Source organism: Arachis hypogaea, chromosome 2 (assembly GCF_003086295.3).
Source record: "Arachis hypogaea cultivar Tifrunner chromosome 2, arahy.Tifrunner.gnm2.J5K5, whole genome shotgun sequence".
Lineage (NCBI taxonomy): Eukaryota > Viridiplantae > Streptophyta > Magnoliopsida > Fabales > Fabaceae > Arachis > Arachis hypogaea.
The window spans coordinates 40876902-40889079 of NC_092037.1; the positions used below are offsets into that span (position 1 = coordinate 40876902).

Genomic DNA, 12178 nt, shown 5'->3' on the forward strand with positions numbered 1-12178 from the left:
CATTTTCTTTTTTTCTTGTTTATCTTTCACTTCTTGTTTTACTTTCTCATAATTCTTCTTGCTTTACTTTTTTATCAAGAATAAAAACAAGAAAAATTCAGGAAAAGGAAAAAACATGCGATAAAAAATAATACAAAAAAAAAGAAGAAAGAGAAGGAGGAAAAACGTGAAGAAGAAAAAGAAAGAAGCGATAAAAATGAAGATAATTTTTGTTAAGTTTGGACTATCTTATTGAAGTTGGTTGTCGAAAATGCTTGGATGTGCAACAAGACTGTATATATAAATTGAATACATTTTATAGTAATAAGTTAGTTTGGCTCAGCTCTAATGGAGCCAAACTGTGATATCCATTCCCCAAGATTCCTAATTGCAAAAAACCAAGCTGCGTAACTTAAATTAGTCTTGACCTCAGAATTATGCTAATAAATAAGTTTGACAATACAAAGAAAATCCATAAGATTCTGTAGAATAATTAGTGGCAAAGAAATTGAATATTTTCTCAGGCTAGTCAAATGCGAAAAATGCAGTTTAAAGACTCAACAAGAATAGAGCCACTCATCAAGGACAACTCGAAGCTGTTATTCATGATGCCTTCATATCGTCCAAGCCGAGACGCGCCTGCACCCAAAATGCAAAATGATATTCCTTTACATAATTTCTATGCAAGAAAGTATAGGAGCTAATTTGTAGTCAGTTAACATTAGTTTATTTTTCTTTTTTAATTCCATATTTTTGAAGATTTAGGGTTGAGAATTTATAATTTAAGATTTATAATTTATAGTTTAGAATGTACATATTAAGATAAACAAAAATACTGTAAAACAAAAATTAACTAAAAAAAATTGGCTCCCTACCCTTTTTGTATTTAGTAACACATCCTACCATTAGCATAATCTTACCCATATGTTTTAATAAATCTTAAATTTAAATCTAAACTAAAACAATCTTTCCCAGGGATCGGATTGTTGGAGATAGTTAATGTGATATATGCTATAATAGCATCGTATCTGAATCCTTTTGATTTAATATAAGACATTCCGCCATGCTCCAGCCTAAACTTGACGAAGCATATACAGTTCAACGTATTTTTACAGTCCTGTTAAAGAAAAATGTTATCAATTAACTAGAAGGCCAAAGTTGACCCAAGAAATCTTACCAGAAACTTGTGATTCTCTTCAAGGAGTGGGGAAAGGGTAGCACAAAATTTCTCCATGTCAGCATTGAGATTGCCACCGCCTCCGAGAACCTCCATGAACTTCTTCCTATCAGGAACAAGCTTCATGACAACCTGTACGTCAAACATTTAGTATGTTCTAAAAGCATACTGGCTCTCATATACTGTACAAGCCTTTCTAATGGAGAAACAAAATGGCGAAAAAGCAAATAAATAGCAGAGAGAAAGAAGGGGAACCGACATAAGGCAACAGAAAAGGGGCAGCCAGATGCACAAGCATCTGGCGTTAACAACAGGTCTGAGAAAGGGTCATACCTGAAGGGTGTAAACATCCTAACCTAATAATTACATCAGTGGTTATTTCCACGACTTGAACCTGTGACCTTGAGGTCACACGGACACAACGGAACAATGCTAGATATAAAAAGAGACAAGTAAAATCTACACAAATGTTTAATATTTTGGTCAAAGGTAACTAAACTACTGCATACAAACCAGAAAGCAATGATGTAGAATTATCTTTTGATCAATATTTTAATGATCTTAAGGGAATTATTCGGCAAATTTCTTCTAAGACCTCCATATGTCACATGTCTAACTTTTTGATAACCAAAATATATAAGGGAATAGCCTCAATCGTTAAGTTCATATGTCAGAAACACTAGGATATGAAGCACTCATTGATACAGACAAGGCTCGTAGAGACTTGAGAGCAGAATAATGCAAATAGTAAGATCAACAGCCACTCACATTTCACAAACTTTAAGCTAACCAAAATCAAGAATTTTCACTGAAATATTTTTTTTCTATCAAGAGGTTTAACCATTGCATTAACAAAGCATGAAAAGAGCAGTACACCAAAGCTTGAACTAGCAAGCCAACCATGCCACTTCTTAAGAGTGTTGTTGTAGGATTCTGTGCAGGCTTGTGACAATGACCAATCTTCGTGCTCTATCAAACTTTGGAACAAACCCACCAAGAAATCCATGGCCCTGTTTCAAGTTAGACAAATACAGATATTGCAAATTATATTTCATGTATCAATGAAAGAAAAGTAATCAATAATCATTAGCTGACGGGATCTCTAACCACCAAATGAAAATTAAGATTGTCATGTTATCGCATTGGCACATTGAGAAAGAAAAGTTATATTGGCAGAAGCTTGATATGTTTAAAATAACTAAGAACCATTTTTTTCCTTCTTAGAGAAACTATATTATCAAATCAAGTGTAAAGGGCCATCATTAGTGCAGAAGATAATGAAAACAAACTGAAGCCTTCATCATTCATCTTCCTACAAAATCTCTGTTAATCATTGTCAGTTTGAATTGAATCCCAGATTTACAAAACTGTCCTATGTGACATAAATGACATTCTTTCACAGACTTGTTTAGGTATAGATGCAATTTCCAATACTTTTATTTAAATCTTATCAAATTCACTGGTCACTATGCTGGGATCATGGTAATCAGAGAAATAAAGAGTTGAGAGAAAATTCAAAACTGAAACAAAAAAACTACTATATGGTTAAAAAGGTAAAAATACAACTATATAAGTGAGTTGTACCCTTATACTAGCTAACAACGAACATCAAAAGATTTCGTAACCAACTTGCTAACAATAGTATTCCTAATAAACAAACATAATGCATGAAAAACTCAAAGCTAGAAACGTCAAGAGATTTTAAAGTCTATTAAAATTGGAGAAAAACTTGTCCAATATAAAAAATATGGCTTTGGAATATGGCTTAAATTCGAAGCAAAAGTTAATGTAACTGCATGGTATTCTCTACCTTGTCAACCAAAGAAGTCCATTGGTACAACTGGATGATGCCTTAGTAGTGTTAGTTTCAACCTCTGCTTGTACCAAACTAAACAGACAATTGAATCTGGATGGATTGGAAGAATATTGAGTCTCCAATCTCTGCCGTGAAAATGAACATATTAAATTTAAAAAAACATATGGCTACATAAAAAGAAAATAATATATATAGATGGATATCTACACACACACACACATAAAAAGGAACCTAGAATAGTAACAAAATAAATGATGTTGGTAGCGAAACAACTGATCATATTTACAACATTTTATCTTGAAAATTAGTGCATCCGTAGTGTCAAGAAATCATATTTTGAACAAATATATCGATGAATAACTATGAATATACTTAGCAGTTGACCAGAACATACTGATATGTTACCACCAATGTCCGATTTAACGAGGCCCATAGCAGTTCCAAACTTATCTGACACGAAAAGCATTAGTTCAACTATGAATTAGTTCAAGTATATAATCAAATATCATTTATAAAATATTAATGCAGTTATTATATTGGGTGCATATAGCTTCACAAATTAGAATCTGTTGTGTTTTACAAGTTTAGGATGTATAGTTAGTTTGTAACGTATAATGAATTCTAAATATTTAAGGCAAATTACAAGTTTCCACCCAAAAAGATCTCAAATCTCCTATATCGTACTCTTAGCAATAAATTTTATTCTCATACGTTGTGAGCAATCAAACAATTTTCGAATATTAGAACCATGAGAATAGAAGAATGCTATGGAAGAATAATCTTTTGTGTGTCTTGTCATGGGGAGAGGAATCCTTAAAGTGCAATAAAATGTCATTTATCATGTCACATTATACAAAAAGACAAAACACTCCAAAAATATCCAAATAACATTGTTTCCATCTTTTGTCATTGGGCTATATCAACAGCAAAGGATAAAAAAGCATGCACCTATAACAGGTAATATGTGCTTGCAGGCATCTAAGAAAGGCTTTGTCAGAATTTCTCCTTGCTCAGATTTGACATGCTCAAGTTGTTCCAGTGCAGGTGCAAAGACAGTCCCTTCCATATTTGTGCTTTGCTGCAAATATCATGGTTAAATCAACATCAAACACATACATTATTTTCTGCCGCATAACATATATCACATATACATTTGACCTTCCGAACTTTGACTCGTGCAGTTTATCTTTAAACTTTTCAAATGTGCAATTTGACATCCTACCGTTATGAAACGATGCAAAAAATATCTTTTGCTAGTTTATACGTTCAAAATTACCCTTCAATTAAAGGGCAACTACGTTACGAAAAACAATACACATGATGTAGTACAAGGCCTTGAATTGCACATTTCAAAAGTTTGAAAGGGTAACCCGCTTACAAGTCAAAAAACAAGGGAGCAAATTGCATTTTATGATATTCATTTTAAGCACTACATTTCAATAACCATTTTTCCTTTTGTAGCATTCAGTGTAGCTATTTAATGTGAGATCCAAAAACTACTCAATATCACTAAGCCAAGTAGTAATAGAGGTTCAAAAGAACGAAAAAAGAAAGTGTGTAAACTTCATTACAATCATGCGAAATAATGTCAGATTAAAACATGCACCTCTATGATTCTAGTATTTATCAGATCATCACAATTTTCTGAATCACCAATCCCAGATCAGATATTCAGATGAACAGTTTCGGTCCACGAATTTCCATAAGAAACAACCTAGTTTTGGGGGAAAATGAAAATTTCACTGAAACAATGCATGGAAAATCATAAAAGCAATTCTTTAATTTCCAGTAAAGAACACAACTTTTCAATTTTGCTTTCTCGGGTAAAAAAAGGAACATTTTGATCGATCAAGGATATGAAAATTACAATAAAGATTTCATGCATACACTTGTAGCAGGAATGGCGGGGAGGAACTCAGAATGGTGGAGATGGAGATGAGAGAAACAATTTGTATAAAGTATCAGCTTTTTTTTCCTTCTTCTTCTTCCTTTGAAAATTGAAATTGTTATTACCTTTGATTGATCGTTCGTTTTGGATCCTTGGTATCGGTTCTGCTTCGTCTGCCTCTCTTCCACAAAAATACATAACAAACCATTCAAATATTTAAAAAGATGTAATGGATCGGATTAAGTTATTGGGTCACTATATTAATAGTTCTTCTGGTAGATTAATGATCGAACTATTTAATCTGATAATAATAAAATAAAAATATATAATTATAATAATATAACAATTGAAATAATAAAAATAAATAAACGTAAATATATCCAATTGTGAAGCAGTAATTTCTCATCGTATTCTTAAGTTCATCCTATGTTGATTTGACACTTTTGTTAATTACTTGTTAGTAACGATCAACGCAAATATATCTTTCATTATTTTCTTCCCTTCAATATACGTATTCCTCGTAATTAACCTGTAGTATTCAAGAAAACATAAATCAAAATACATCTATCGTGATATATCATGGACACATTAACAATAGATATTCTACATCTGTATATCACAACGAACTACTTATGCTTTCCTCTCATAACCATAAAATGCATCAAAAGCAAGGAATGTTTTTCAACAGTAGCGTTTTGCTCAAATATTTATTAAGTTGACTCCAGGCATTTCAATAGGGCAAACTCTTGAGTTCGTTTCTCTATTCCAACTTGCTTCTCATAAATGGTTAATTATTAAGGTACGGAAACCATTAGTTTTATAAAAAATTAATTTCGAAAGGATTCATTAGTTTTATATTTACTAGCGGCTCAATTGGTACTAGTGTCTGTTTAGCTGCTTTTTTTATTATTGTTAAAAAATTAATTTTTTATCTTTTATTTTTAAAATTATAAATTTAATAAAATAATTTAAAAATTTAAAATAAATAATATTTGAAAATAAATATAAAAATTTATAAATTATTTAAATTTTAGAACATATAAAATTTATAATTTTAAATTAAATATAATATTAAAAAATTTATTATATCATTATTATGTGTAACAAAATTAAGATAAATATTTATAAAGTAATTATTTAGAAATATTATGTAAGTTTATTTATTTATTTTTTCAATAGTTAGGATTAAAACTCAATTTGGAAACATCTAAATGAGCATGAAAAGACTATGTTATTTGAGTTATAGAACAAAGATAAAGCATTATATTCAAAGCATTTTTTATCTTCATGAATAATTCTATATTTTATATTCAATTTATTAAATTATCTTTAATTTTATTATTTTTTTAAATTATTAATTTATACTTTTATTATATTCCTTCATTGTATTACACAATATTATTTCTCCTACTATTATTCTCTATACACTTATCTATTATTGTCTCAGCACAACTATTATATTGTCTTGTTCTCCTTTCTCTTTTTTGTTTCTCCTCCCATCTTTTCTTCACCCCATTATAATTAATTATCACTAAATACTATTATCACAATTTTCAATCTGATATATCACTTTGATCTATAATTTTCCATTATGTTAACTTTTATGAGTTGTTAAAGTGTTATTAAAAGGATTTGTTTTTATCTCTTTGGAATATCTAGATGTATAAAAATAATAGTTTTTTTTATTGACGTGCGTGTTAAGTAATTTTATTGTTCTATTAATAAAAAATTTAAGACATAAAGCATTAAAAAATTTTGTTCAAATTATCAAAATCTAATATTAGTAATCCTAAAAAATAATATCAAAATATATTAATTTTAACTAATAATTATAGATTTAAGTTACAATTTAATATAATACCTTAGAACATAAGGTTGTTATTACTTTTCATATTTGACTGTTATAAGTTTCATGTTTGTTTTATTGTGCACATTAATTAAACTATACTTTATTATTTCATTTTGTATGTTTTGAAATAATGCGACCGTACTATAAGGATGACATTAGTTTTTATAACTAATGTGAATTTTTTTACTATTGTATTTGCATTTAAATACTATTCTTAAAAAATAATTACTTAAAGTAAAACATTATATAAATAAAAAACTTTTGAATTTATCATTCTGGTTTGTTTCTTAATTCTCATTTGATATTACTCAAATTTAATAGGTCGATGGTGGTGATTCTGATAAGGAAAAAAAAAACAAAAAGGATAAATAAATGGGGTTTTTTTCCTACTAGACCTCTAAGATACCTGTTCTTAGCAATCTAGGTCGCCGGAAAGGATTCCCTACTAGATCTTCAAAGAACTTGTCCTTGACAACCTAGATCAGAGGGATGAAAATTGAATCACTCAATTTTCTCCATGCAACAAGCGAAGCAAATTACTCACCTCACTTAATCACACAATAACAGTGTGCTTAAAAGCAACTGAAATTTATTCATCAGAAGTTATATAAATTGTCTCACTAAAGGTGTTTAAATAGGCACCTAACAAACTAACTAAAAGATAAGATAACTAATTTAAATCAGATTTGATCTTATTGGATTAGATCAGATTTGATTTAAATTTTAAAATCCTAAAGATATGATAACTAATTTAAATCAGATTTGATCTTATTAGATTAGATCAGATTTGATTTAAATTTAAAATTTCTAAAAATACTATTAAGCAAATCAGGAGTAATTCAAATCTTTCAACAAATTCTAACAACAAAACAACTAACTTAAATGCCTAAAAATTCAAAAATTAATAATAAATTATGCCTCTCATTGAATTTGAAAAGCATTATTGTGCTTCTTGCTGTCCTAACTTAGCCCAATTGGCTTTATAAATTGTCGCCCTGTTAACACCACTATTTTTGAGACGGACTCTTGGTCTTCTTGATGTCCAAGACTGGCATGGTATAATTCTTCTAGTATTCAGATCCTTGAATATGACAAAATTACTATTCCGTCCCTTAGCTCTAAGATGATGAAAATGTCCTCCTGACCACGTATTTGATTCTTTTTATTAGTTAAAAAAATTTAACACCATCTCTCCTTCTCTCTCTTAATTTTATTAAATAATTTTTTTAGGTCAGAATATTTTTAAGTTACTCTATAATAAGTATTTTTTAAATTATCTAATGCATAAAATATCACATCTTTTTATTTTATCTTAAAAATTTTATATCTTTTTATATCAAAACATTACGATTTATTATATTATTATGTATTATTTTTGTACCACAAAACAACGGTAAAATTTTATTTCTTTTTTGTTACTTATTTTATTTTATTTTGGCTATTTAAATTAGCATGTATATGATCAACATATTTTCTATTATTTATGCAATATTTTTATAATATTTTTTTAGTTTCAATCAATATGCATTTAAAAAATCATCTTTAAACCCTAAGCCATTGATGGTTAATTTTGGAAAACGAATTTCCAATCACCAAAAGACTCACCGGCAAGTGTACCGGGTCGCATCAAGTAATAAAACTCACGGGAGTGAGGTCGATCCCACAGGGATTGAAGGATTGAGCAATTTTAGTTTAGTGGTTGGTGGACGAAATTGTGATCCTTAAAGTTGTACTCCTTGTACTTGTATGGAATTTAAAATTGGCACGTGTGATCACAACTCCGTTCAACTTTACCAGCAAGCGTACTGGGTCATCCAAGTAATACCTTACGTGAGTAAGGGTCGATCCCACAGAGATTGTTGGTATGAAGCAAGCTATGGTCACCTTGTAAATCTCAGTTAGGCAGATTAAATTGGTTTATGATGAGTTCGAAAATTAATAATAAATAGAAAATAAAAGGGATAGAAATACTTATGTAATTTAATAGTGGGAATTTCAGATAAGTGCATGGAGATGCTGTGCTCCTATCGTATCTCTATTTTCCTATTACATTCATCCAATCCTTCTTACTCCTTTCCATGGCAAGCTGTATGTAGGGCATCACCGTTGTCAATGGCTACATCCCATCCTCTCAGTGAAAACGTTCCTATGCTCTGTCACAGCATGGCTAATCATCTGTCGGTTCTCAATCAGGTTGGAATAGAATCCCTTGATTCTTTTGCGCTTGTCATCACGCCCAGCCTTCAGGAGTTTGAAGCTCGTCACAGTCATTCAATCCCAGAATCCTACTCGGAATACCATAGACAAGGTTTAGACTTTCCGGATCCTCATGAATGCCGCCATCTATCTAGCTTATACCACGAAGATTCTGTTGGAGAATCTAAGAGATATGCGCCCGGCCTAGGTAGAACGGAAGTGGTTGTCAGTCACGCGCGTTCATAGGTGAGAATGATGATGAGTGTCACGGATCATCACATTCATCAAAGTTAAGTGTAACGTATATCTTGGAATAAGAATAGAAGAGAATTGAATAGAAAGTAATAATAATTGTATTGAAACTTGAGGTACAGCAGAGCTCCACACCCTTAATCTATGGTGTGTAGAAACTCCACTGTTGAAAATACATAAGTGAAAGATTTAGGCATGGCCGAATGGCTAGCCCCCTGAATGATCAAGATACCGAATGATCAAAGACTACAAAGTCAAAATATTAAACTGTCAAAAGATGTCTAATACAATAGTAACTTATCCTATTTATACTAGACTAGCTACTAGGGTTTACATGAGTAAGTAATTGATGCATAAATCCACTTCTGGGGCCCACTTGGTGTATGCTTGGGCTGAGCTTGATCTATCCACGAGCTGAGGCTTTTCTTGGAGTTGAACTCCAAGTTATGACGTGTTTTGGGCGTTCAATTCCGGATCATGACGTTTTTCTGGCGTTTAACTCCAGACAGCAGCATGTACTTGGCGTTCAACGCCAAGTTACGTCGTCAATTTCCGAATAAAGTATGGACTATTATATATTGCTGGAAAGCTCTGGATGTCTACTTTCCAACGCCGTTGAGAGCGTGCCATTTGGAGTTCTGTAGCTCCAGAAAATCCATTTCGAGTGCAGAGAGGTCAGATTCCAACAGCATCAGCAGTCCTTTTGTCAGCCTTTTTCAGAGTTTTGCTCAAGTCCCTCAATTTCAGCCAGAATTTACCTGAAATCACAGAAAAATACACAAACTCATAGTAAAGTCCAGAAATGTGAATTTAACATAAAAACTAATGAAAACATCCCTAAAAGTAGCTTGAACTTACTAAAAACTACCTAAAAATAATGCCAAAAAGCGTATAAATTATCCGCTCATCACAACACCAAACTTAAATTGTTGCTTGTCCCCAAGCAACTAAAAATCAAATAGGATAAAAAGAAGAGAATATACTATAAATTCCAAAATATCAATGAATATTAATTCTACTTAGATGAGCGGGACTTGTAGCTTTTTGCTTCTGAACAGTTTTGGCATCTCACTTTTTCCTTTGAAGTTTAGAATGATTGGCTTCTCTAGGAACTTAGAATTTCGGATAGTGTTATTGACTTTCCTAGTTAAGTATGTTGATTCTTGAACACAGCTACTTATGAGTCTTGGCTGTGGCCCTAAGCACTTTGTTTTCCAGTATTACCACCGGATACATAAATGCCACAGACACATAACTGGGTGAACCTTTTCAGATTGTGACTTAGCTTTGCTAGAGTCCCCAGTTGGTGGTGTCCAGAGCTCTTAAGCACACTCTTTTGCTTTGGATCACGACTTTAACCACTCAGTCTCAAGTTTTTCACTTGGACCTTCATGACACAAGCACATGGTTAGGGACAGCTTGATTTAGCCGCTTAGGCCTGGATTTTATTTCCTTGGGCCCTCCTATCCATTGATGCTCAAAGCCTTGGATCCTTTTTACCCTTGCCTTTTGGTTTTAAGGGCTATTGGCTTTTCCTGCTTGCTTTTTCTTTTTCTTTCTATATTTTTTTTTCGCCATTTTTTTTGTAAGCTTTTGCTTTTTCACTGCTTTTTCTTGCTTCAAGAATCAATTTCATGATTTTTCAGATCCTCAATAACATTTCTCTTTGTTCATCATTCTTTCAAGAGCCAACAATTTTAACACTCATAAACAACAATATCAAAAGACATATGCACTGTTCAATCATTCATTCAGAAAAACAAAAAGTATTGTCACCACATCAATATAATTAAATTAAATTCAAGGATAAATTCGAAATTCATGTACTTCTTGTTCTTTTGAATTAAAACATTTTTCATTTAAGAGAGGTGAAGGATTAATGGAATTTATTCATAGCTTTAAGACATAGTTACTAATACTAATGATCATGAAGTAGAGACACAAAACATAGATAAACACAACATTAAAAACCGAAAACAGGAAGAAATAAAGAACAAGGAATGAATCCACCTTTAGTGGCGTCTTCTTCTTGAAGGACCAACAATGTCCTTAAGCTCTTCTATGTCCCTTCCTTGCCTTTGTTGCTCCTCCCTCATTGCTCTTTGGTCTTCTCTTATTTCATGGAGAATGATGGAGTGCTCATGATGTTCCACCCTTTATTGTTCAACATTGTGGCTCAAATCTTCTAAGGAGGTGTTGAGTTGTTCCCAATAGTTATTGGGAGGAAAGTGCATCCCTTGAGGCATCTCAGGGATTTCTTGATGATGAGCTTCCTCATGCATCTCTTGAGAATCGTGAAGGGTCTCCCTTGCTTGCTCCATCCTCTTCTTGGTGATGGGCTTATCCTCTTCAATGGAGATGTCTCCTTCTATGATAACTTCAGCTGAGTAACATAGATGGCAAATAAGGTGAGGAAAAGCTAGCCGTGCCATGGGTGAGGGCTTGTCGGCTATTTTGTAGAGTTCATTGGATATGACCTCGTGAACTTCTACTTCCTCTCCAATCATGATGCTATGAATCATGATGGCCCGATCCACAGTAACTTCAGATCGGTTGCTTGTAGGAATGATGGAGCGTTGAATGAACTCCAACCATCCTCTAGCTACAGGCTTGAGGTCCAGTCTTCTTAGTTGGACTGGCTTACCTTTGGAGTCTCTCTTCCATTGATCTCCTTCCACTCATATGTCCATAAGGACTTGGTCCAACCTTTGATTAAAGTTGACCCTTCTAGTGTAGGGGCGTTCATCTCCTTGCATCATGGGCAAGTGAAACGCCAACCTCACATTTTCTGGACTAAAATCTAAGTATTTCCCCCGAACCATTGTGAGATAATTCTTTGGATTCGGGTTCATACTTTGATCATGGTTCCTAGTGATCCATGCATTGGCATAGAACTCTTGAACCATTAAAATTCTGACTTGTTGCATGGGGTTGGTTAGGACTTCCCAACCTCTTCTTTGGATCTCATGTCGGATCTCTGGATACTCATTTTTCTTGAGCTTGAAAGGAGCTCAGGGATCA

At 32.4% G+C, this 12178-nt stretch overlaps 1 protein-coding gene across 6 annotated transcripts; it reads right to left on the reverse strand.

Moving 5' to 3' along the window:
• Positions 1–241: 241 nt before the first annotated feature.
• Positions 242–5561, reverse strand: LOC112743504 (glycolipid transfer protein 1). Of its 6 annotated transcripts, none has more exons than XM_025792741.3 (8): positions 4860–5246; positions 4579–4686; positions 3921–4050; positions 3367–3422; positions 2967–3097; positions 2031–2166; positions 1157–1288; positions 242–618 (listed from the first exon to the last, which is right to left on the reverse strand). In XM_025792741.3, the coding sequence occupies exons 3-8, from the start codon at positions 4036–4038 to the stop codon at positions 583–585; spliced, it is 609 nt and encodes a 202-aa protein (XP_025648526.1). In that variant the 5' UTR covers positions 4039–4050; positions 4579–4686; positions 4860–5246; the 3' UTR covers positions 242–582. The 6 variants fall into 6 exon arrangements, with proteins under 6 accessions (XP_025648526.1, XP_025648534.1, XP_025648541.1 ...); XM_025792749.3 differs by having other exon boundaries at positions 4840–5155; XM_025792756.3 differs by having other exon boundaries at positions 4986–5105.
• Positions 5562–12178: the final 6617 nt, after the last annotated feature.

Excerpts from the sequence above, each read along its gene's own strand:
- LOC112743504 (XM_025792727.3), bottom strand. Across the intron at positions 3,098-3,366 it reads ACATTGGTGGTAACATATCA|AGATTGGAGACTCAATATTC; the intron begins GTATGTTCTGGT and ends TTTTCACGGCAG. Across the intron at positions 1,289-2,030 it reads TTGCTAGTTCAAGCTTTGGT|GTTGTCATGAAGCTTGTTCC; the intron begins GTACTGCTCTTT and ends TTTGACGTACAG.